Genomic DNA, 25,524 nt, shown 5'->3' with positions numbered 1-25,524 from the left:
GTTACAGGTCAATGAGGGACATCTTGGGATTCCTTCTCCAGCCTATTCTGGAAGATCGCAGCTCATTCAAGCCTGGATTGACCCTCAACCACCTTTTTTCTGTTGAGAACCATGAGCTCAGACTTGGAACCACTCCAGTGGGCATTGAAAGTCACAGCTTGAAGATTACAACAAAACATACGTTATTTGAAAAAGAAACAAAAATGAAATCCTGATGTTCCCAAAGCTGAGACCAGTTCCTACGTGACTACACCTTAATGATCTTATGCAAGACCACCACAAACAGGATTGTTACAAGGGTCAGCCCAAGTGGAACCCAACACCACACCCACACCCACAACAAGAACAACTTTTTACTGAGAGCGCAGACACAGCTCCTGTTGTGCATAGGTGCTAAACTCCAGGTTTTGAGAGCCAGTGTCCTGCAACTTTTAGATGTGCCTCTGCTGCAACACACCTGAATCAAATAATTAAGCCATCAGGACTCTGAAGAACTTGTCTACATTGGTAAATTTGATCATGGTGTATTGAACTAGTGGCACATCAAAAAAAAAAAAAACAAAAAAAAACATGCAATACAGTGGCCATTGAAGACTGGAGTTTGACAACCCAGCCTTATTGCATCTTGAGCCTCCAATCACACCACTGACAAAAAACCCCAAAAAACTCTTACACAGGTATGATCACAAACCTTTTGCAAATTTGCAAAACCCATGTAAATTGAACAACTCCTCTGAGCATCTCAGCAACTCCCCAGAGGTATAGAGCTGGTCCACCATCGCTTTAAAGCATGGTCCCTTGATAGTTGGGACTATCAAGGGACCATGAATCAAAAAGTTTCCCGTCTGCGTAAAGAGCCTGTGTAAATCTGTAAATCAACTTTCAACTCAAACCTCAAGTAATAACAAAAATGGACAGAACGCTGCGTCCAATATATGTCTGCGCATTTAACATTGAACACTATGTGTTTTGGGTCAATGTAGCCAACAGGGACTGGTCATTTAGTTTTTATAGTATTTTGTAGTTATTGTAATTTTGTACCTGATGTTTTCAGTTGGTGTACCTTTCTCTCCCAGAATGTGGTGTAGCAATTATGTTTATAAGTTCATAAAAACCAAGACAAGTGATCATTTAAAGTAACTTTTAATAGAGTGATTAAAGTTTAGTGCAGGCCGATACGGCTATGCAACTTCAGTATGTAACATTTACTGACAGAAGGTTGCGCGGTTATTTTGGTTTGATGAGGCATACTATGGCATACTTTGTTAGGGTCAACTGGGCAGTAGAGGAATTACAACCAATATACATGGAATCAGGCTGTAATACAAACTCTCCACACAATAACACATAACAAAATGTAATTATATGCAAACATTTTCTGACTTATCTCCACAATTCACAAAAACACTCAACTAAAACAAAATATGGTGCTTCCTCTAGCGCACTAAAATGAGTTTAAACCATAGCATCATAGATAATTTTAGCTGTTTTATTTTATTCCAATAAAATTTAATTAAAAAAACAATATACCTTGATACAGGTAACTGGCCCGTGCCTATTCTTTACCTAACCCTGTACTCTGGGTGTGGATATGCTTCGAGGAAAATGGCCATTGAAATAATGAGACGCAATGATGACAAACTTGTTATACTGCGTATGATGTCCTGTTTGCCTGTGTAGTTGGAGCTCCCGAAAACAATTCAAACTGACGACATTAAAATACTGAGACAGTAACATTCCGGTTTTGGAAGATAGAAAGATCAAGGGAAAGTCTCCTCATACATTTCTGGCACTTAAAGAGTCTTCTCTTATGTCACTACTATTATTGGGCAATGGGGAGACATCGGCGTCACTTAGTGCGCATGCCCAGAACAAAGATTACTCCGAAAAGCCCAACAGAGGGAAATAAACTCGAGTGATAAACAACTAATTGACTTGATAGGAGGTGAATGCATCTCTTGGATGCTTGGTTTCGTCTTATGTCGGAATTTGCAGCTTCTCTTAATCGTTAAAATACACCGAACAAGCTATAAATTAAGGAAAACGAGTTGGTGCTATTGTCAGCTGTAGAGTCAACACACGTGCAACTCCATTCACTCATATTTGGAAACATTTTTCACTGAAATTATAGGAAAATGAAAGATTGACACTTATTTTATCTTAAACGTGCAACAATGGCGAGGAGTTTGAAAAAGCAACAGAGAAATGTAATATCTCACTGTGGTTGTTGTGGCCAGCTAATTTAAATATGTGTGCATTTAAACGCTGTATTCACACTCAGCAGGCCCGTTTCCTTCCTAAAATATAGCCCACACAGACGCAAAGCACACACGAGCCGCTAACCGCGACTGAAATCCCACCGAAAGCACAAATCCACATGGCCAGCGGGGTTTTCTAACGTTAAACAAAATGTACTTACCAACGAAATAAGACACCGCAAGCGGAGAAATGTGCCACCGTTCTCTATCCGCCTCCTACTTCTCCACGCCTGTCTGTCTTCTGCGTGTATTTTCCCCAGAACAGCGTCTACGTGGGCTGCGTCGAAAATGTCAAGATTCCAGCAGTGGCTGACGGTTCTGTCGCTCCAATTCGACCCGGGTTGATTACCCTCTCGACTCGGCCAAATCATGCGACCATGGTGCCCTGAATGTCGCCTGCTGCTACTGGTCTCATCCGGGCGTTTGCGGGAGGAGGAGGGGGAAGAGCCGTCCGTCCGTTTCTGCGCTACTCTGGATGTCAGATTTGAGATGAAGGAGGGCGGAGAGGGAGTCAGTCTGGTCATTGCATGGTGAGATGAAATATTTTAATATCTGCAAGACATAGGTTTTAAAAAATGTTGAATAGATCAACATTTTCCCTGAATGCACATTTTATTACCACCTGAAGACATATTAATCTCTAATAGATTTCTACTAACACTGCTGTAAATCAGTGATGGATCCATGTGAATACCATTCACTGTGTTTATTTTTTTTTGCACTGTGAGGTCATTTTGTTCCAATGTACCCACGCTTGTACTCTGGCTTATTTTTTTCTTGAATTATGGAAGACAGCAGCAGATAAAGATCCACTTCTGGAGACTTTGAAGGAAATTAAAGCATCAACTTACCTTTTTACAGATGGATGTTTCTGTATGGCTGTCCAGACCATGCGTCCGTCCCAGACGGACCTTTCATGCACTTTGATCAAGACATTAATGTTTTGGTCATCCTCCTCTTTCTCACCGAATATACTTCAATCTTCTCAGTCAGGGGGACGTTTTTTTTAGCCTCCCCTTTAACAACAAATGTATTTCATCGTACTTCTGACTGCTTTTTCTCATATATATATATATATATATATATATATATATATATATGTGTGTGTGTGTGTGCATATACACGTATATATTTGCAAATGCTATCACCTCTGCTCGTATCAGAGTGTGCTGTTTGCCGGTCTGCAGGACATAAAATAAAGGACACCGCTGAACACACCCCAATAAAGGTATTGGTTGTAACAAAACAATTAAAGGACTATAGTCTGTTACTCTACTTTGACAACCATAACATAATGCTAAATGAAATGTTTAAATCCAATCTGTTATTGTATGTTTTTTCCTCTCTTTCCATACAGGTTTCACAACCGTTTGAGCTGTTTGGAATGGACCTAAAAGGGAGACTGAAAGCCACAGAAAGTGGAAATCAATACATCTGTGTGATGACCGACTATTACACCAAATGGACACAGGCATACCTGATTACCTCAAAAACAGGAGAAGAGGTCACAAAACAAATACTTAAATTTCTCTTTCAATTTGAGGCACCAAAAAGAATTCTAACAGACCAAGGCACAGAGTTTGTGAATTCGGTAAAGTTTTATTCCATCAACATTTCTGTTTTTCAAATATGACATGCAGTTCTTTGAGTTATGCTTTTTTTATGGTTGTGACAGACAAAGAACATCTGTGAAAAACTTGGGATTAAAACGAGTCTCTGCGCACCCTACCATCCACAGACAAACGGTTTGGAAGAAAGAATGAACGGCACTATCCAATGGTAACAGATACTCATCTACAATTAGAGTCCCAATTTCACAAGTTAAATCATATTATAATGCCAATATTAAACTGCTTCTTTTCAGATCTCTGTACAAACTTTTGGGGTCCAAACCATACACTTAGGACGAGTATCTGGACACAGTAATATTTGGACTTAGGACAAAAAAACAAATGACCACAAAGTTTTCATCTTTCTTTTTAATGTTTGGAAGGGAAGCTCGGTATCCATTTGAGATCCCTGAGAAATATGAGGTTTTAAACATTAAAAAGTGAAGTTTCAATTGTATTGTAATCACATATCAATTCCATTGATGTGTGTTACAGAACAACAGTCCCCACAGTTTATGGAGGAAGAGACTGTGACTGAATGCAAAGCATCTGGATGCCATAAAAGATCTCATCAAGGAAAATGTGACCAGATCACAAACCTTGACAGAGAAAAGTTTGCACTCAGCTAGCAGAAAGTGTGAAACAGTTGGTGTTGACAAAATGTAAGTCAACAAAGAAAAGGGGGTAAGTTGGAGTCCAACTTTCTTGGACCATTGATCAGCATTCAGCCCTCCAGGGAAAGAATGCTGACCTTATTGCAGACAATGGAGCACTGTATAAAAACATCAACATCAATCACCTAAAACACTTTAAACTACAAAAGCCACAAATTCCACACAAGATAACAATACCAAAAACAGGAGCCCAGACATCAGCTCCTCCAGCCCTTCCAACCACCTCAGCTCCTACAGTCTCTCAAGCCGCCTCGGCTCCACTCCCTACAGCCACCTCGGCTCCATTCCTTAAAACCGCCTCGGCTCCATTCCTTCCAACTGCCTCGGCTTATACAGTCCCTCCAGCCGCCTCAGTTCCTACAGTTCTTCCTACCGCATCGGCTCCTACAGTCCCTCCAGCCAACTCGGCTCCGACAGTTGCATCCAACCACCTCGGCTCCAGTCCTTCCAATCGATTCAGCTCCTACAGTCCCTTCAACCACCTCGGCTCCTACAGTCCCTTCAACCACCTCGGCTCCTACAGTCCCTTCAACCACCTCGGCTCCTACAGTCCCTTCAACCACCTCGGCTCCTACAACCCCTACAACCACCTTATCTGACACGATTTCAACAGGTATTATGTCATGTAGAAATTACGTTGACCTTGCATAATCTATTGCTGGGTTTCAGACACGTCACCCAGATGACGCGCAAAATTCAGATGGAGGGCCGGAAGTGGATTTCTCCGGTTCAAAACAAAGCCAAATTTATCACAACAAGTACGCCAATTCCCTAAATAGACTGGAACAGATGAGGCATCTGGAAAAAATATGATCCGTATTATCTCGGTAAAAAAGACTTCTCTTATAATCTTGAGGATTTATCCGGTGTCTAGGCAATTCACATGACTACCTGGAGCCGCAGACCTCATATTATACCACGAGTCAGAAGAAAGTTTTCAAAAGCCTGGAGAATACAATCATTTAGTTTCCAATTGGGTCAAGTCTTTAGAATAAAAAAAAGCTTTAGATGGCTATGGACTTGTTTCTGCCAGGTGAGTAGTGAATTGTGCTATTTTAAGTAATTAGTCTATGATAACAATGCTATTGCTAACAACGAACTAACCTATGTTATTTCTATGTGCTTGGATCTCCTGGTAAATCATTTATTTAGCTAATGCTGGAGTTGTATATTAATGTTGAATCATTGTAGGACGCTGGATTCAGGTTTAATGTAGGTCAACTATTAACACGATCTACAGATGTACATGTAGATATGTTCGTGTCTGGACACGAATATACTTGGTGGCCAGACACGAAGCATGTGGGGGAATAGTCACAGCTCATGGTGACTGTATGGCTGGGTAGGGTAGGTTATATTTAATTTATTTAACTTTTTTTTCTTTTTTTTTAGCATGAAAGTCCTACTGAATAAACATATTTTCTGTCCGTGACTTGGCACTGAACTAGCTGCTAACAACATTAGGACTATGAGGACAACCACGCTAGGGCGTAAAAATAGTACATCTTATCTCACATATGAATGCTTGTCTTTCTAAGTAACTGTCCAAAAAGACATCTGAAAATACAATTTAAATGATGCAATCTTACATGTTAGAAGGTGAGAGCTGCAAACTCTGGTGTTAGTTTCCGCACCTCCTGTTTCTAGCTGTAGATTGTTGATCTACTTTTTTCCTATTTTTTGAAATGAACTCCTTTGTGACCAACTACCTTAAAAATACGAAAATAACGTTTATCTTTCTCTCTATTAGAACCGTTGGAACAACCGCACAGAACACAGAGTTTAAACATTTTAATGCTGGATCAACAGAAATAAATGGGCTGCATTTACTTCCGGCCCTCCATCTGCATTGGGTGATGTCGATGCTACGTCATCTGAAGCCCAGCAATTCAGAGGTAGAATGTGTGTTTTGATATTTTCAAACTTTTAGATAAAATGTGTAATTATGAAATGTCTACATTGGCATAATATTTTAAATGTACTTCTGTATTTATGTCTAACTTTTTTTTTTTCTATGAAATATTTCTTAGTTTTAAACAAGGTATGGAGATGAACACATAAAGGCACCCATGTCCTCCTGTCAAAGATAGGACCATACAAATTACTTTGCTGGGACTTTGCCAGAATTTGTCCTGGACAAAAGCTGGAGAGTGAGGTACCTTAATTTCAATAAAACTTAAGACGATGGATGGATGAATGGATGGATAGATGGAGCTATGCATTAAACTTGTTCTTTTAAAACATGAATCTTTCTTTTCAGTTTATTAATGCCTACCTTCATCTCATGGTCAACAACTTTAATTGGAATCAACAGCAACAAGCCACGCTAATTGACAGCTTTGAAATGTCACGGGTTTGGCTCAAAAAAAGTTCCAGGTTAAAGGTTTGTGTGGAAGGCTTTTTAAAATTTAAATGACATCTGATGACATCCGTTTGTGGTTTATAAAGTGTTGTAATTATTTTTCTACTTGTCTTTTTTTTTCTTAGATTGATCCAGAAAAATTCAAAGTAATTGTGGGGATTGTTAAAGTCACCATTGGAGGCAGTAAGGTGAGTAAAACAAGAAAAAATGTTTTATTATCAAAAATGCAATAATTGGTTCAGTAGAATGTTAATTTAACATTTTATCCTCTCACCAAGCACATTTATGAGAAGCAAAGGGATGAAAGTATCAAGGTGGAAATGTGAAACAGTCCAACATGCCATCCAGCAAGATGATGTTTCATGTGGTGTGTTTGCTCTTAATGTGCTGTTAACAAAAATGTGTACTTGACTAGGACTACTTATATTTTCTATGTACTGTCAATTTATATAACCTTAATGTCTACTGTGCTCTCTCTTTCCACATACATCTTTATCTTTAGATAGATAGCTTTATCTATGTCATGATTTGTCGTTTTGGTGATGATAAGGATGGACACGGTGGACCCAGGTTGCAGAGTAAATGATGGTTTTAATGGTGATAAAAAAGGGCACAAAAAGTCCAGGCAGCACAGATGAGCATTTAGGCAAGGAACTCACACTGGTAGCAACTGGAACAGAACTAGTCAACGACAGACACGACCAGGATCCAACAAGGAGCAGAGAACACAGGTGGGATTAAATACACAAGGGATAATCAGGGAACAAGAGACACAGCTGGGAGCAATCAAGGGCAGCCGAGACAACACAGGAACTAAATTGACACACAGAAAACCAAATCCTCACAATCTACCAAGATATTGAATACGTTACTTTATGTCCTCTTTTTGATGTAAACATAAATATCAATATGAAAGTGGTGGCCAACTAATCACATTGCCATTAATCTGATGCTATTTTGCATGAGTAGAACTTTTAAGATAATGAACAGTTCTGGCTAACTTAAACTGTAATATAAAATTTTCTACATAATGGACCTCTGGTTTGTCATGCGTTAAGCTATTAGGGTGTAGCTTAACACATGAAAGAAAAGAAAAAGCGGGGAATTGCTGGCTTGCATGCTGGAGTTGTATGGTAACGTTGAGTTGTAGAACGCTGGATTCAGGTCCAATTTGGGTCAACTATTCCCTGTGATCTACAGAAACCCCATGTTTGTGTCTGGACACAAATAATGCCCAGGCACGAACCATGTGGGGAATAGTCACAGCTCACTTGACTGACCGACTGTATGGCTGGGTAAGTTAAATTTAATTTAGTCAGCTTTTTTTTTTCTTTCGCATCAAAGTCCTGCTGGATAAACATATTTTCTGTCCGGGACTCAGCACTGAGCTAGATGCTAACAAAGTTAGCACTCTGGGGACTACCACGCCAGGGAGTAAAAATAAAATATCTTACCTTACATTTAATGGTTGTCCTTCTAAGTAACTGTCCAATAAAATATCTGAAATACAATTTAAACAATGCGATCGTTCCTGTGAGAAAGTGGCGCTACAAACTCTGGCATTGTTAGCTTTTGCACCTTGTGTTTTTAGCCGTAGATTGTTGATCCATTTTTCTCGTCTTTTTATCGGTAAGTTTTTAAAATCAACTCCCTTGTGACTACCTTGTGTTTCGAACTACCTTCGAAACATAAAAATAACGTTTACCTTTCTCTCTATTATAGAACGGTTAGAACAACTGTAGGCATTTTGATCAACAGAAGTAAACGGGCTGCATTTACTTCCTGACTTCGATGCTACGTCATCTGAAGCCCAGCAATAGCAAACCATTAGCCATATTCATCAGAAACTGTTCGACTCGTATGTCTCAATAAAGGTGTCAAAACCGTATCTATTTCAATTCATCTCCGAAATAAAACCCGCCGTTTTAGGGCTTTCATGGTTAAGAAACATAATAATGTTACAAAAGTTGTCTCTTCGGTCATATTTTCTCATCAATCTACGAGAGTTTTTAGAACAATGCGCGTTCCCGCGACTGGGCATGTAATTCTCGGCAGGCATGCGTTTCTCGGCACAACACCAGGATCTAATAATACTGGTAGAGGCTACCAGTGTTTAAGGCGTAAATGTTTTGTAACCGTCCGCGCCAGTCAACAACAGTGGGTGGGAGCGAAGAAGGAGGGGTGCGTTTTAGGGCAATTAAATGAGCTTAAACTTCAACAAGATTTCTCCGTTTAATCAAAATGCCTAATAACCGAAACAGAAAACAAACAGTAATCCATTTGTGCCAATTCTTGTTTGAATTTTCTCTTCCAAGGAGGATTGTAAAACCCTTTATAAGATCACGTTAGCACAATTAAGTCTGACCTGAAACAGATTTTCTCCTTTCACTTATTGAAACTTGTTGAGGCATGACTGCACCAGTAAATTACTGTTAAAGACCAGAACAACTTAATACAGTTTGTTCAGGTACACACATTAAAGCCATATTTTTTTAAGTCACAGCTATAAGACATTAAGTTGAATTTCTTAATATTGTGAAATCTTCTAACTGTAGAATATACAATAGTATTCAACAGAGTCTATACCCAGCTTAATTGACATCTGCAAGCAAAACCAGATGTTTAGTTAACTCTTCTACTTTGCTGCTAAAATATTTAAAAAATCAGATGCGTTTAGACATGATTAATTGTTGCTGAATATTCTGGCTTTGTGGAACTTTTTCTCAGATCAAAATGAGGAAAAACATACAAAAATTAAAGGGTAAATACCTATACAGATCTAATTATGAAAATGTTTCAGCAGGTAAGGCTGCTGAAACAGATTGAGAGAAGGATTTCTCTCAATCCTTCTGAGGTCCAGATCACTATTGTAATATTTACAGCGGAGTTTGTTTGATACTGGAAAATCAAAAGTAATTTTGAGGTTTGTGCATGTGTTTTGAGTTATGTAACCAGCATATAGATTTGCCTACCAAACATGTATGTACTAAAATCTGCAAATTGGTTTCTATGTATATGTATTCATGTCCAGGCAGGCCTGGTCTGGGTGTGGTGTTTACCAAGATTTCTAGCACCACTCCTACCACTCAAACAAACCTTTACTCTAAATGTGTCATGTGTTCCACAGTCTTTAAAATCAATAACTTGTTTTCAACCAGAACTAAGTGATATGATCTTCTAAAAACAAACAAGACTCAAAATCTTGTCCATTTATCTTTTTTTTTTTTTTTTGTTGTTGTTGCAAAGCCTGGCACTTAAATACATTAGAAACCTCTGGTGTCTAATATTGAGACACCAACAGTTTTTACAAAATTCTTTGTTCTTTCTTCTTTTTTTTTTCTTTTACTTTTTAACAATAGCGTGCTGCATTATGCACACATCTGTGAGACTGGTTGTTAAACTTAAAACAGTTAGAGCTGAGTAACTGGTACATGTTAGTTTACAAGCTTGCACTGAACATATAGGGAGCAGCACAACAACATTAAAACTTAACAGCGACACGTTATTGCATATGTGCTGGAAAATATTGGCTAATGTTTGCATGACCTCTAGAATGGATGTAATGAGGTAGGCAGGGTTTATGTTAATGTTTATAGGAAAATAAGAATAGAATCATGTTTTCATGTCAACATTTGCACATATTTAATGTATGAATCTGAAAGTTAAAGTATCTGTGATTTGAGCTACAAGAAAGTGTTGTGATGGTGTAAAGATTTACTTCCAAAGATAAATACATAAAATCATACCAGAGTTTTCACCAATAATGACTATCTTACTCCTAAAAGTCACCAATTTTCTATAATTGTAAATCCATGTGAATTTGCTGTAAAGTATGACTGATAACTGATCATTCCTTTTTCTTTTTTACAATCATATCTTAATTTTTATTCTCATACAAATTATTCATCTTCATAAATATTTTCAAAAACTTTTGTACTTTAGTGTAAATGGTATTTTTATACTTCAATTGAAAAAAAAACTGTGGATTTCTTTAATCAGTTTTAAGTAACTATTTGGTTCATATTTCACATCAAAAATATCTTGAATCGTAGAAAGAACAGACGTATGCCTTTTCTGCTCCCAAATTATCAGGTGTGACACAATTATTATTTTTTATTTACACCATTTCATTTGTTTTGTTTATTCTGTTTTTACATATAATGTATTCTATTTTTGTGAGTCTATTTTCTTTGATTTCCTGTCACTTTTGCACATACATTTCATGATTCTGAGACAATAAAGAATATTGCTATTCTATCCTTACTAAAACAAACATTTGCTGCCATCTTGTGGCAAATTAGTGTAGCACCCTTATTTGAGTATCCAATTAATCTGGAGAATCATGTACAAACTACAGGCTAATTTAAAAATACAACTATCTAAAGGTGCAACAAGGACTAAATGCCTCCAATTACACCAGTTTGACATAATACATTTTATGTATTGGTGCTTCATTTAGAAAATACTCTAATGTTGTGCTCCCAATATTAAGGTTTGATTAGGAAACACACTTTTGACTATAAAAAAACAAACTACCATTCTAGAATGTCCTCTGGGAATTATTTTTATTTCAATGGTTTAAAATAAAAACATTGCAATCACAATTGAAGCAAGAGATACAACTGTGATTGAGACTTTAAAAAAGACTAAAGCTGAATAGTTTTTTGTTCACACTTGGTCTAAGTGTTTCTATTGTTTTTCTACTTTTTGTCTTCACTACTATTTCACATTCAAACCATATTTAGGGTTACATGTATATGGTTGCTTCAAGCAATATGATCTCGCAGGAAGAAATTATTGTCAGTATTTTTTTTCATTACTGAAATATACTTTTTTGTTTGCTCTGCCTTCAAAACAGATTTTTATGTTAGATTATATTTGATAACTGTTATACCTTTCTACATAAATGTTTATTTAGTGGTTAAACATCAAAACTCCTCTTCTTACTAAAAATCAAAAACATACTCTATGTAGAACATAATGATTCAAATAGAACCTATATTATATTACCCATCCCCTTTTGTGCACGCACGTACACACGCACGACGTACACACGCACAAATATGGCGGCTTCTATTTCACCTCTACGCTCCTCCTTCAGGATTTGCTCACCGTTAACTGCACACTTTCACTGTTGCCGTGCCAAACTGCGGATGCACAGAAAGTACGAGAGTCAAAGGAGGCATCTGTACCACTCTGCGAGAAGGTAAACGCTGTCACACTGAAAGTAGTGCCATGTTTTGTTGAAATAAATGGAAGGGATGGAGAGCGGCGTTTCGGCACCGGTGGAAGCAATGCGAGTACGTCAGATGTGAGAGGAAGGATTGTAACTGACGGCAGTGCTCACTGTAACCGGTAGAGGGCGCAAGGTAAATGGGCGTTAAACGGCATGTGGGAAAAAAACAAAACAAACTTACTTAGAAACGAGTGTTTACTAATCATGTTCACGCTCACTATTCCATTTTTATCGGTTACTCAGTGACATTGCCGAAGGACAGATAAAGCGTTTGTATCCTGCACTGATTAGTTACTTTACGTTTAAATCCCACCCATATATATCCATATCCATGGAAAATGACTAAGATCAGTTTACACTTTCATAGTCAGTTAGTAGGAATTGTTTCAATCTTCAGAGTCTTTTCTCTCAAAAAAGAAAAATATGTATTCTAAATATGCATATATATTTTTTTAGAACACAGTTTTATTCCAGTTGCTTCTCAAAAAATAAATTCTTTCTTTTCTTTACTACAAACTTCTCCAGGCACAGTGCTGTGGTGATTTCAGGAACAGAGTTGGCCCGTCAGATTCACAGAGAAATCCAGCGTGATGTGGAAGAGCTAGTCGCTCATGGCAACATGAGACCCCATCTTGGCGTCATCTTAGTCGGAGATGACCCAGCCAGTCATACCTATGTTAAGAACAAGACCCGGGCAGCCACCATCCTGGGTCAGATATGAGCAGTGTGTGTCTTTCTCAACACTTTCCTCAGTGTGTACGGTGCAGTCATGCACATGCATCTCATTAAGTTTGAATACACTATTTCTGTAATTCAGTTCAAATACCGATAGTGAATATTATGCAGGATCTTTACATACAGAATATGTTTAATTTTTCTTTATAATGTTAAAATAATAAACAAGACCAATAGAGAAGGGATATGTGTCTCACAAATGTCATATAATGATTATGTTACTGGCTACACATCATGCATCAACCACAGAAGATCATTGTGAAAGAATCTGGTGAGTCCAAACATAGTCTTCAAAAATTTAGTTGAAAGAAAGAAAAAAAAAAACATCCAAGAGTTTGTCAGAGATTCACAGTTTGTGGAATGTGCCAGGAGTTGGTGCTTCTGTCCCATTTCTTGTGACAGCCCATAAGAAGTGTCTTACCTGGGCTCAAAAAGTACCTATTTGGAGGTTTAAATAAATCTCTACATCACCAGATATTGTGGGCTTGTACTGCAGTACATGGACAAATAAAAAAAACAAAAACAGAACAAACAAAAACAAAACGAATTCTTGAAATATTTGGGCTTTGATTTGTTGCGATCTAGTATCATTAAAGAAACAGAAATTAATATTTCATGTGTATTGCTATGTTCTTGAATCTCTGTAATATTTGAGTTTCCCTCTTAGAATCTAATTGCTGAATCAAAGTAACTTTTCAATGCTCTTTTGAGATGCATGTGTACGTCAGCCTTATGTGAACATACAAATTAAGAAAAACTAAGAAGTTAGTTTTTCTTTGTTTTGCAAACATATTTTAGAATAATGTATAAATTTCAGATCATAAAAACAGGACTACTGCATTTAAAAATACATTGATTATTGCTCATAGTGTTGTATTTGACAATCTCCAGGTATTTCCAGTGACACAGTGGTTCGGCCCAGCTCGGTTTCCCAGGAGGAGTTGCTGGAGCTGATTGATGAGATGAACCGTGACTGGAGGGTCAGCGGTCTCCTGGTGCAGCTGCCACTTCCAGGTAAGCAAACAGAACCCTTTGGAGATTTAGTTACCCATGTTAAGAGGTGAGCACTATAGTGCAAACTATATATATATGTATAGTTACATATATGTGAAAAGAGCAATTAAAAGCTTTAACTGTGTTGCAGCTTGTGTTGAAAGATTAACATGTCCATGTTAATTCTTCTTCTTCTTCTTCTTATTATTATTATTATGTTTTTATTTATGTTTAAATTACTGTTGCGTACATAATTTTTGTATCAGTTTTACATCACTTGTGGCTATATTTGTATTTACTAATATTTAACACCTTGGATGGAGTAGCTTGTCAACATATAAGCAATTTTCCTTTGGGGATCAATAAAGTATATTCTGTTCTAATAAAAAAAAAAATGCTTTAACACTCCTTTTGGACTTATTTGATCACTTTAGATCAAATAAAGTGATAACTAGCATGTTTACATTTAAGCAACACCCCATCTTTTGTTGCTTTTTATACTGTTGCAATTAACTTGCAATTTAATTTTACCTTTATCAGACACATAGGTCGGTTTAGTAATAGTTAAGTAAATTAATGAATGAAAAGCATGTTTTTTTTTTAAAAAAAAGTAGCACAAACTAATAATAATAATGAATAAGTATTTAGGTTTAATGTAATCATATGTATTTTGTTTCACTCTGTTCTTCAGAGCACATCAACGAGCGAGCTGTGTGTAATGCAATCGCTCCAGAGAAGGATGTTGACGGTTTCCATATTGTGAACATTGGAAAGTTGTGCCTGGACCAGAGATCGATGGTACCTGCGACGCCTGCAGCGGTCTGGGAGATGATCAAAAGAGCAGGTAAACCGGAACGGTTCTAAATCTCACACGTCTTTTTCATTTTGTTTACTTGTACTTGTTCTGAACAAATGATCCTCTAGAGGGCAGTAAAGATCTACTAGTTCTCATGGTAATATAACCATTCCTTGCTGCTAGTGCTGCTAGTAACCATAACATGTGCTGTAAACTCTTCATAATTATGATCATGTTTGATCCTTTCATAAATGGATGTTTGTTTGTTTTTAGTTTCTTCTTGTGTTGAGTTTAATAAATACTGTGTCAGTTTTATTCTGTGTTATAGTCTCTCCAATATGCACGTCATAGTACGGATGTGCCATATTAGAATTGGCACAGTAATAGCCAGACAACCATGTCACCTAGTTTATCTTTTAGATCATTTATTTAAAGAAAAATGGCTTGATCAGTTGGAAAAAAAATAAAACATCATGTGTGATCACAGTATTAGAGTCACTTTTTTTCATTAACTTAATTATAGCCCTTCAATTGAAATAAATAAATGAAATGGTGGAATTTTTTCTTGCACCAACAACAAACTCAGAAAGAATGTTTGGTGGTTGTGCCCATAAAAAGCAAAACCTCCAGTCAAACTTGGCTGTTGACCAGTAAAGTTCAGTTCAGGTAACTGTTGCTTCACAGAGTGTCACTGATGGGAGGTGAAAAGCATTGCGTAAAATGCAGGTTTCTATCTGCTGCAAGAAATTGGCGGTAAAAATATAAATGAAGGGAAAGAAAAAAAACTTTAAAGGTATGAAAGAATTTCTTGATGTTTTTATTGTACATTTTGGAATGGCAACTTATGAGAATAAAGAAATTAGACATTCATTTTATAAACAATCAGTGTTATTATTTTTGAGATGTTCTTTTATCTAGAGCTCTGCCAACCTAATTTATGATGTGTTGATTAAGAGCAACAAATTTCTAGTGTGATCAGCACTTTTAATTGACATAAATTGTATGGATTTAAGGTTTACCCTTTTGTTCTTCAAATAACTGAGTCCCTTGGCTTCAATCTGCAGCTGTTTGCTTGTGGCAGAAGTTACAAAAGCAAAAAAAAAAAAAAAATCTCCATCTAACCTCTGAACCCTAAGGTTTTTTTTGGCTTTCTTGTGGAGTCTAATGCTACATCATTTTAACATCAAACAAAGCTACACTGTTTGTATTATAGTATTCAACCTAAATACAATGTTTCGAAAAGGACAAAGTTACACGAAACTTGTTTGTGCAACCCTCCAGTTCAAAAGGCAACCTGACATAAAAATTTGCAACAAAATATCGGTGTATCTTTAAGATCAGGATGATTTTTAAGAAAAAATGTTGCTTTCTTTCCTGGGAATGTGTTTACGCAGGAATTGAGACAGTGGGAAAGAATGTCTTGGTTGCTGGTCGCTCCAAAAATGTTGGAATGCCTATTGCTATGTTGCTGCATACAGATCGCAACCATGAACGCCCTGGAGGTAAGCTAAGTGATTTGCGTTTATTCTTTTATCTGTACCACCAATCTGAGTTGGTCAGTCCAATAATATGACAAACATCTTCATAGAAAATTCAAGTTGCACCATCCTGGTTTTCCCTAAAGGATATTTGATGTTTTAAGCTTCTGTCAGGATATGAATGTACACTTCAATGACTCCCTGCCTTTTTTTTTTGTCAAAAAGAAAAAAAAAATGCTGATGCGTCTCCTGCTGGATACAAAGAAGGGAGTGTGAAAGCCTTAATCAGGGCAAAACATTTGGTTCCGTGCACCACTGGGAAACGGATCCAGTCCTTATATGGGTGCAGGAAGGAAGAAACGGATTTCAAAAGGTGTTGTCTGCATTAAGCAACAAGATTTACTTTAACTGTCAAAGTTCAGCAATATGACACGATAAAGAGACTCAAGGTGCAATACACATGCCAAGCAGTATAATAAAAGACTGCAGTAAGCTGTGGTTTCTGAACTCCTTTAAGAAATTACAAAAAAGGAAATAAAGGGCTTTAGGGAGTCACATTTCTTTACATGTGTAAAGCAAATGATGTACAGCCTGTCTGTGGCAGTCCCAGCCAATCAGAAATCCTTTAGCTAATTCCAGCTTTCAGTTTCCAAGAATCCATAGAGCGGAAGAAACCAGTATAGAAAACAAGTTTCTTACCAGTTTTACCAGTTTTTGAACAAACAGTTTTGAGATTTATTTCTAACTGCTGCTTTTCTTTCATGATTCATGCCCTTTTAAAAAATGTAGACACATTCTGTAAAATGGGTTACTTGGTAATTTCCAGTGCTGGTCTGAAAAAGTTAACTGAAACACACAAAGACTGTACTCATACCATCACATTTTATTAAAAATCTATACACTTTTACTGGGCACTTCATTAAAAAAAGTCAGATTGAGCCCCGTTTTTGAAACTAATTCAATTCTTTTTGCTATAAATTCAGCAATGTTTCTGAAACATTCCTCGACAATCTGGGATCCATATCAGCATGACAGCTTCACACTGTTGATGCAACATTGTTGGCTGAATTTATGATGCAAATCTGCTGTTCTGCTACATCCCAGAGGTGTTCTGTTAGATTCAGATCTGGTGACTGTAGAAGCTGTTATAGTTCAGTTAAGTCGGAATCATTTTCAGAAGAATTCAAGTTTGTGACATGGTACATTATCATGTTGGAATGATCAATCAAAACATATATACTCATAGATAATAATACTTCCATGGCTTGTTGGATTTAGCTGATGGTAGTTGGTTCTATGGCATCCAAAGTGTGCCAAAAAATACCCCTTACACCAGTAACGTTTAGCAGGAAATAGCATATTTTAGGTAAATATTTTTTTTAATATTGACGGAAAAAGTACTAGTTATAAGTGAAATAATCAGCCAGTGGAACAAGACAATTTTACCATACTATTATATCTTGTATGATTATTTCAATGTTAAAAATCTGTTTGTTTTTGTCATTGATGCAGCTGTTTGTCAGTTTCATGAGAGTTTATCTATGTGTCACTGCAAAACAGGTATCTGGAAACACAAGACTCTGTGAGAACTTGTTTATGTGGTTCAACCCTTTTCAGATGAAAGGATATGTAAAATTCCAGTTGAACTTCACAGCATGTGCAGCCGTGAGCTCCTGGTTTCCCCCACGCCTTCAGACTTGTGTGAAACTCTAGAAATCAGTGTAGGCGGCTTAAAGGTTATCCCTACATATTACTTTTCCGTAGTTTTTATCAGTTACAGGAGCAAAAATCTTTAGCTCTTCCTTTAACAGTTTCATTTTTTTTTCTTTGTGGTTAATTCAGTTTTATAAAAACAGACCAGCAGGAATAAGAACAGTTCAGACAGAACAGCCAATGATCCAGGAGACTTGAAACATTTACTCACCCTCCATAATATATATCCTCCTAATATATATCAGAAACAATATGTGTTTTTCAGTTGGCAGGTCTGTGCTAGATTGACTCTTAATTTGGAAAAGAAACTCAGAATTACCAACAATAAAAGGTCAAGCACACTGTTCACAGCAGGTGACCATAAAGTTGATGTAAACTTCACAATGCAACAGCAACATCCTGACTGTGCCTAAATAGATCGTTGATCAAGTTGTAAAGGTGTTCCAACACCTTTATACCACAACTTTGTTCAAGTTTTAGAAAATTCGTCCAGGATATAAATGAAAGATACAAATGCATCACAAAAAGTTTCAATTAGTTAGTTGTGTGCAAAGGCTATTGATACCTTTGTATGGACTAAGACGCAGGATCCATTAGGAATGGGCAATTATTGTGTCGTACAGCAGAGAAAAGAAAAATACTATCATAGGCTCTGAAATATTATCAATGAATCAGAATCGTTTCTTTGTTCTAGTTATGAGAAACGTGAGCATATGCACTGGATTGTTAGGTTTGCTGTTTGAACCATTTTTTGTTCCAGCTAACTATCATGTACATACAAAGTGATTATAAATCAAAATATGGCAAAGTTATTCTGCACTGTGGCAGTACCTATGGAACTGTTAAATATTCTATTTTATCTCTACTTAATATTAAGTTAGAGACCAAGATGGGATTTTTAATCCCATCCCATCACATTGATCCCTTTGATCAATGTGACAATAAATCATCCGTATAGTCAATGAATAATATTGACTTTATCATAGTATTTGACTGTGACACATTCAATGGTGTATTTACCATTGTGTCATAGTAAAATATTCCTCTTGCAAATATATCAAATTGTGGCACAGCTTTGTTTTTAGTTGACGGTTTTACTTCCTGTCTGAGTGTCATCTTGTGCAGACTAAATACTTTTTATAAAGTATTTATAAAAGATTAAAGTTTGTTAAAGTTTTTCCCTTTTTAATTGTATAGGGTTTACAATAGTTATGTTCATTTTCCTGACCAAAATTGATAATTGATAATTATATAAAGAACGAAGAGCAAAATAAATGAATAAAATGGGGACCCAGCATAAGAGAAAGCAAATTCAAAACAATAAACTTCAGGTGGCGTTTTAGGTGATCATTAATTATTGATGGGAGTTTAAGCACTCCTGTCTCTCTCCAAACACCTCTCTATATAATAGCTATTTTCTTAAGTTGAAGGAAACAAATCTTATGCATAAGAGCAAGGGCATAGAACTGCATTGCACAGCGCTCATAATCTCTTTGCTTTAATTGATCATCAGCATTTTTTAATCCGTCGGTGTCCAACGTTGTCGCATCGCCCATCCCCAGATAGACATTTACTGTATCCTCAGCCATTAATAAGATCTGATCTTTAGTGCAATTTTTAGTCCTGATTTGTCATTAACTCTCAAGAACAAATTTGTCACATTCATCTTAATATTATTTTTACCATTTGAATTATTATTAGATATTTACCAATTCATAATATACGTTTTATTACTGATGAAACTGAAGCTCAACCTGTGCGCTTGTTTTGCATACTAAGCTCTTGCAATGACATTTGAATAAGCAAAATTCCTACAGCATGACTGTATAAACTGATGTGTCCCCACAAGGCATGTTTTAAAAGTCAGATAACAGTTCATCCGTAATGCGACCCGGAGGTTCGATGTGCTGGGACTTGTTGTACCTTACATCATTTTCTTTATCTTACCCAAAAATGTTCCAGTGTGACACATTCTATTTTTTTCTGTCTAAGACTTCCTTAGTCACAAGGGCCACACGCTATAGTGAAGAAACTTGGATTCAGTGGCGTACGTGCCGTTTTTGAGATCTATAAAATTTGTGAAAACATAAGTATTTTATGGCATTGACAATAAATGTGGTTTTTACTAAGTTTTAGAGTTCTGCCCTATTCTCAGTGTAATGTTCTTGCAATGTTAGCATCTTGGCACTGTGGAGGATAAATCCGAGTTTCCATTCCCATATTCACTAACTTAAATTTACGTAAAACAAAGAACAATTACCCTGCATTAGATACAAAAAACTGTTTATTTTTGTTGCTTAATTCAACCTAAAAGCTCCTCTTTGCCTCTCAGGTGATGCCACAGTGACGATCGCTCACAGATGTACACCAAGGGATCAGCTGAAAAAACTAACTATCCTGGCTGACATCATCATTGCAGCAGCAGGTAATTAAAGTCTAACAGACAGAGAAAGAGAGAGAGAGTGTTTACTTTTTATCTTCATAGTTCTTCTGTCTTCAAGTGTTTGTTAATGGCTACAAAATGGTAGTAAGTTGGAATTGGATGGTAACTGAGGAAATGGAAGTACTATTAGTCCAATTTTTACTAAATGCAATAATTCCTACCCATACTTTTGGATTTAACAACAAAAAATCAAAGGTAACGCAAATAGAATATATCCATGAATAGTTTAGTTTTTAGGTCAGTTTTTCTATAGACTCAGGTTTAGTTTTTCTGTAGACTAGAAAATAAATACAGATTTCACATATTTTATAGTATATATATATATATATATATATATATATAGTATCTCATCAAATCCTGTTTTCATCTAAATTCATTGCCTAAGACAATGCTCAACAAAAATACTCTTAATTTAATTTTAATATAACTCTTTTTGTCCAGTATCCTGGAGAGTTTTAAAAAGTTATTTTAAGTAAAAATATATAGTTGTAGTTGTAGTATCTAAAAATATAAGACAACCATTGTGTAAGGTCTAAAGAGCCACTTGTGGCTCCAAAGTCTCAGTTGACAATAAAGGTAGAGTTATAATAGAATGGGTCAGATTTTACAAAATCTGAGTGAAATTCATAAACATGAATAGCTGTAATTGATAAAAGCTGTAAAAAGTAATCTGAGTACTGAGTTCATTTACTTTTCAAAGAACAGATTGAGTCACTTTCACACGTTCAAGCCATCAGTTAGACTTGAATGTTTCTTTTAGTTTGTTGTTTGTGATTTTTATTTTCTGTTTTCATACTTTTATTTGTTAATTTATTTTATTTGTGGATTTTGGTCATTTTATTTTCAGTCTTCATTTCGCTGTGATGTTCTTTGTGATTTTGTCAGTGAAAAGTGTTAATATAAATACACTTTGCTTACAGAAATATATTAGATATACTATAAATGCAGTTTGGGAAGCAGTTTGTTAAATATTTGTGGCTCATAATTTTTTTTAAACTGGATATTATATGCAACCAAACATTTTTATTTACTTCATTCTCATAGGGTTGTAAATTGTTTACTGTGCCAGAATCCATTCTCCATTTATAATTCTTCTACCTAAACAGGTTTAGATTCAGCTGAACACTCCTTAATCCCTTAGACTCTTTGAATTTGCCTAAAAGGAATTATGCATGCTGGTGTTGTTCCAAGAAAAAGGAAAGATTATGAAAAAGGTTTACTAGTCCTTACTTGAATAGTTCTTGTTCAAGTCTGCATCGCAAATGTGGAAATTTCCAGATAATTGTTTTGTTTTCACCTCTATTCCTCTTTATGAAGAACAAGGTGGTCTTGTAGGGTTGGAATGTAAAAGTATTAATCATTTGTAAAACTGTAGAAATGCCGTTCGGGGTGCCAGGTTACACTCCCAGTGACGAAGTGTAACCAATGTCCCATAACCAACGACGTTAAAGGATTTGTTTCCCTTCTTGACGAAAAGATGAACCTTTCAGTTAAGTTTATGTTTGTGAGATATACATTATGTCTGTTTCATTATAAATATTTTTTTTTTCTTTTTCAATCTCACTCAATATGCATACTCTCAATACATTTTTAAGTTGCTATTACTTTGGTTGGGAAATTTAACTGGATTATTTCACACGCCAAATAGATTCTTTGAAAATGTAGTTTGATATTTACAAAGCTTTTCCAATTGAAGAAACAAAAATAGCTCTTAGTACCACTGTAGAGTGTTGATGGAGCTTAAACGAAGGGACTCACCCAGGGAACCAATCCCTGATGGTAAGGGACATAAAAAACCCCCTCCAAAGTTCATAGTTAGGACATTACAGCATTGAGGATCAACTATAGACCATAGAAACCATTAAAACCATATTTACATGTTAAGTGGTTATTGTCTCAAATTCCTTGGAAACTTTAAGGATGTGGGATAATGAGCTCATATTAGATCACATTAAAAAAATAAAATGGTGACGTCTGCTATAGAGCTGAAAAGAGATGCCTACATTGGGAGTAGCAGTATAATGATCCAACTACATGGCTGAATCGACTCAAAAATGCATCACTAGACACAAATTGTTATTCCTCAATGACCTTCTCAGTCCTCAAAAGTAAAGATAATAGAGAAAAATATTTGGGGAAACCTGAGGAGAAGGTTGAATAATGGGGAACAGAGACGGAGGTCTCTAGAGTTATCTGGGGATATAAATGTGGCACTAAGGATATAAAAATATGTATTTCTTTTTATTAAATAAATGTTCTGTTGTACATTATGTTTCAAAACATTAATTTGGAGATTGTACCATAAAAGATACATTTTTATATATAAAAATCGTTTGCACATTTTAGCAGAGTAGAGGTTGCTGTATAGATTTACTTAATGAGGAATTGGACTAATAAATCCTTTGACTGAGTTTCAAAATAAAGAAATGGTGAACACTAAATGTATATTACTTTAATATAATTTGATTAGAGGTTTTTGAAGATATTTGGTGAACTACTTCACTAATTTATATTCTTGTGCCTAATTCATACTCCCCTCCCTAAGTCTGAGTTTTTCCTCACAAATTCTCAGTAAGGATGTACCAATGTGAAAAACTGGGCTAATATTGATAATCAGTGTTAAATAAATAATAAAAAAGAAAAGAAAATAAACAAAAAAACTCCTTGACACTGACATGCTCCTCTGCGCTCCATCACCGTCACCTGCCCAAACAATTCCCACATGGACAACACCTTTCAACTCCTAAAACACAAACTTGAATAAAACATTATTGATTATTAATATTGACCCAGTTTTATTTATGAGACCAATACTGATATGTTAAAAAGTGATTAGTATCTGCCGTTACTGATCTAAATGCTGATGTATTGTGAATGCGAAGTTCTCATGACGGGAAGAAAGAATAAAATGTTTTTATTCCTTTTTATTGATAAATATGCCCTTTTGTTCCCCCTTTGGTCAGGTGTTCCAGGTCTGATCACAGCAGACATGGTGAAAAAGGGTGCAGCAGTTATTGACGTCGGCATAAATCGCAACCTGGACCAGCACACAGGGAAAGTCCGGCTCATCGGGGATGTGGATTTTGAGGGTAAAACAAGCAATAAATCTTGCCAGGATTGCCTCAGCAGAGGAAATATCTTAATACCTGCACATCACCTGCATTTCCTGATGAATAAAGAGCATTGCTTAACACCGTATCATGTTTCTGATATTTGTTTTAGGAGTGAAGGAGAAAGCAGGTTTCATAACACCTGTTCCCGGAGGTGTGGGTCCAATGACTGTTGCCATGCTCATGAAAAACACTGTGACTGCTGCCAGAAATGCACTGATGCATTAAAAAAAGTATACACCCTTCATTTTAGTTTGCATTGCAGAGAGGTAAAAGCATAGGAACATGCGATAACCTGCATACATTTCAGCACACACTCAAAAACGAACCCTTCTGCTGAACAATTACACACTTTTATTTCAACAGTTTTGACCTCAAGATTTCATACTTGCCTGGAAACCTACTTGATATGTACCATGTTTACTTCCATATTTATTTATTTTATTATTGCAATTCAGATTTTGCTTTTGTACATGTTAGATTAATATTTTTTCTACTGCAGTGTTTTGATTTATTGAATATGCTTAGAAATTAGCAAGAAAGAAGTCATAATAAAAGTGGGTTTCAGTCAGTGTCATGTCAATGGGTTTGTTTTTCCATTATCAGTATTAAATTTCTGTATAATTGGACTCATTGGATGTAAACTTTTTTTTTTAGTCAAAAACACACCCAGGTTTTATATTCTAGGTATTAACTAATATTGTGCTACTCATGGTGGCAGCAGAGTATCTCTATGATATTAGTTCTATTTTTGTTTTTATAGACTTTTGCTCATCATTTATTTTGGTTGAGGCTTTGCTTTTTGGGGGGAAACATTCCCTCTGGCTTTGGATGCTGAACAGTGGTAATTATTTTTGCTCTTTCTGTTTTACTTTTTGACATTTGTTAAGATGTGCCAACCTGGTAATATTCAGCCCCTTATCCTACACTATTTGCTTTGTCCAGAGTGTCTGGGCTCTTGAGAAACAGTTGCTTTCTGGAGGTGTGGACTGTGTTGGGATTTTAAATTTTACCCATTTGCTAACGTCTGCCTGTGACATATGTAGTGCACCAGTTCGACAGGAAGAAACTTACTGGAACTTGTCTGTGTTGTAGACAACCATCCTCCACTGCAAAGAGAGAAGAGCCAAGCTGAATGAAGCAGCTGTTAATGTTAGTTCAATATTGGGAAACGTGACCAACGGAGACTGAACAGCTTTGTTCACTTCCTGCTAAAACTACAGGCAGACCACGATTCTAAAACGGCACGGAAAGTATTGATAACAAATATGGAATTAGAGTACAACAAACAGATCTATGACAAAAATCTGAATTATACATCTATATAGAGCAATTTCTGGGCCAATCTATCTTTTTACAACTTGTAGACAGGAAAACACCATAACTAGTCTGTGCAACATTTGCTGCCTTGGTCCTTACACTGTGTACACATTTATTAGGCAACCGTATTTTTAAGGATTATTTTTATTCATCATCAACCGGAGTGCTCTGTTAATCTAAAATGTTATTAACCTCCAACATGAATGTTTAAGAAAACAAATGTGAGGTTTTGACTTTTTTAGGAGTATATCTGTATTTGCACAATTACTGGGTGACTGTACTTGTGCAGGACTATAATGCAAGTGCAACCAAATGAAGGCATTTTTCCATCTCAGTGTTTAATATGCATCAATTTAAGTCAGAATTATAAATGAACAACTAAAAAAACTTTCCAATAAACAACAAACGACAACACATTTGTGACCAAAATCTCCACCTTAATTTTCCTTATTTTCTTCCATTTCTGTCAGTTTCTTGATATGTTGGCAACTTTTTGTTCAACAGCAATCACAGCCTTGCAGTCACTGTTCAGAGAGGTGGACTGTTTTCATTCACCTTAAGCCTGGAGGTCCAGGCATATTTAATAGCTCATATCAACGTCCCACCTACACCTTCCTGCTGTCTGAAACAAAGTGGAGCTTTGTTCTCCTTACTGATCCACCCATGGTCCCATCAAGAGTTGCTCTCATCCATCAGTTCTTTTGAAAAATCTGTCCTCAGATTGGCTCAGTTTATGTGTCGTATTCAGCGTTGGTCAGGTTTCAGCCTGTCTTTTCTTGGCCATGTCTATGAAAAC

General features: G+C 36.3%; 2 protein-coding genes across 6 annotated transcripts in view; one reads left to right on the top strand and one right to left on the bottom strand.

Annotated features, from left to right (window-relative positions):
• The window catches only part of slc20a2 (solute carrier family 20 member 2), a 99,460-nt gene extending 96,772 nt beyond the window's left edge, over positions 1–2,688 (bottom strand). The window contains exon 1 of one of the 2 annotated variants that reach the window (XM_015056162.1): positions 2,420–2,688. The gene's annotated coding sequence lies outside the window, so the exon portion shown is untranslated. The remainder of the gene's footprint in view (positions 1–2,419) is intronic. The other variant, XM_015056158.1, reaches the window with a different exon arrangement.
• A 14-nt stretch (positions 2,689–2,702) lies between these two features.
• mthfd2l (methylenetetrahydrofolate dehydrogenase (NADP+ dependent) 2 like) lies at positions 2,703–24,037 on the top strand. 4 transcript variants are annotated; one of them, XM_015056165.1, is made up of 17 exons: positions 2,703–2,788; positions 3,616–3,849; positions 3,934–4,037; positions 4,364–5,155; positions 6,293–6,437; positions 6,573–6,697; positions 6,803–6,925; positions 7,030–7,092; positions 7,183–7,635; positions 12,006–12,110; positions 12,666–12,850; positions 13,767–13,889; positions 14,560–14,712; positions 16,059–16,166; positions 20,188–20,280; positions 23,262–23,387; positions 23,521–24,036. In XM_015056165.1, exons 9-17 carry the CDS (start codon positions 7,487–7,489, stop codon positions 23,634–23,636), a joined length of 1,158 nt encoding a protein of 385 aa, XP_014911651.1. In that variant the 5' UTR covers positions 2,703–2,788; positions 3,616–3,849; positions 3,934–4,037; positions 4,364–5,155; positions 6,293–6,437; positions 6,573–6,697; positions 6,803–6,925; positions 7,030–7,092; positions 7,183–7,486; the 3' UTR covers positions 23,637–24,036. The 4 variants fall into 4 exon arrangements, with proteins under 4 accessions (XP_014911651.1, XP_014911649.1, XP_014911650.1 ...); XM_015056163.1 differs by having other exon boundaries at positions 4,123–5,155; XM_015056164.1 differs by lacking the exon at positions 6,293–6,437 and having other exon boundaries at positions 4,123–5,155.
• Positions 24,038–25,524: the final 1,487 nt, after the last annotated feature.

Source organism: Poecilia latipinna, unplaced genomic scaffold (genome assembly GCF_001443285.1).
Source record: "Poecilia latipinna isolate Pla-1442-1.1 unplaced genomic scaffold, P_latipinna-1.0 Scaffold1361, whole genome shotgun sequence".
Lineage (NCBI taxonomy): Eukaryota > Metazoa > Chordata > Actinopteri > Cyprinodontiformes > Poeciliidae > Poecilia > Poecilia latipinna.
This window is presented reverse-complemented; position numbering and strand designations above follow the sequence as displayed.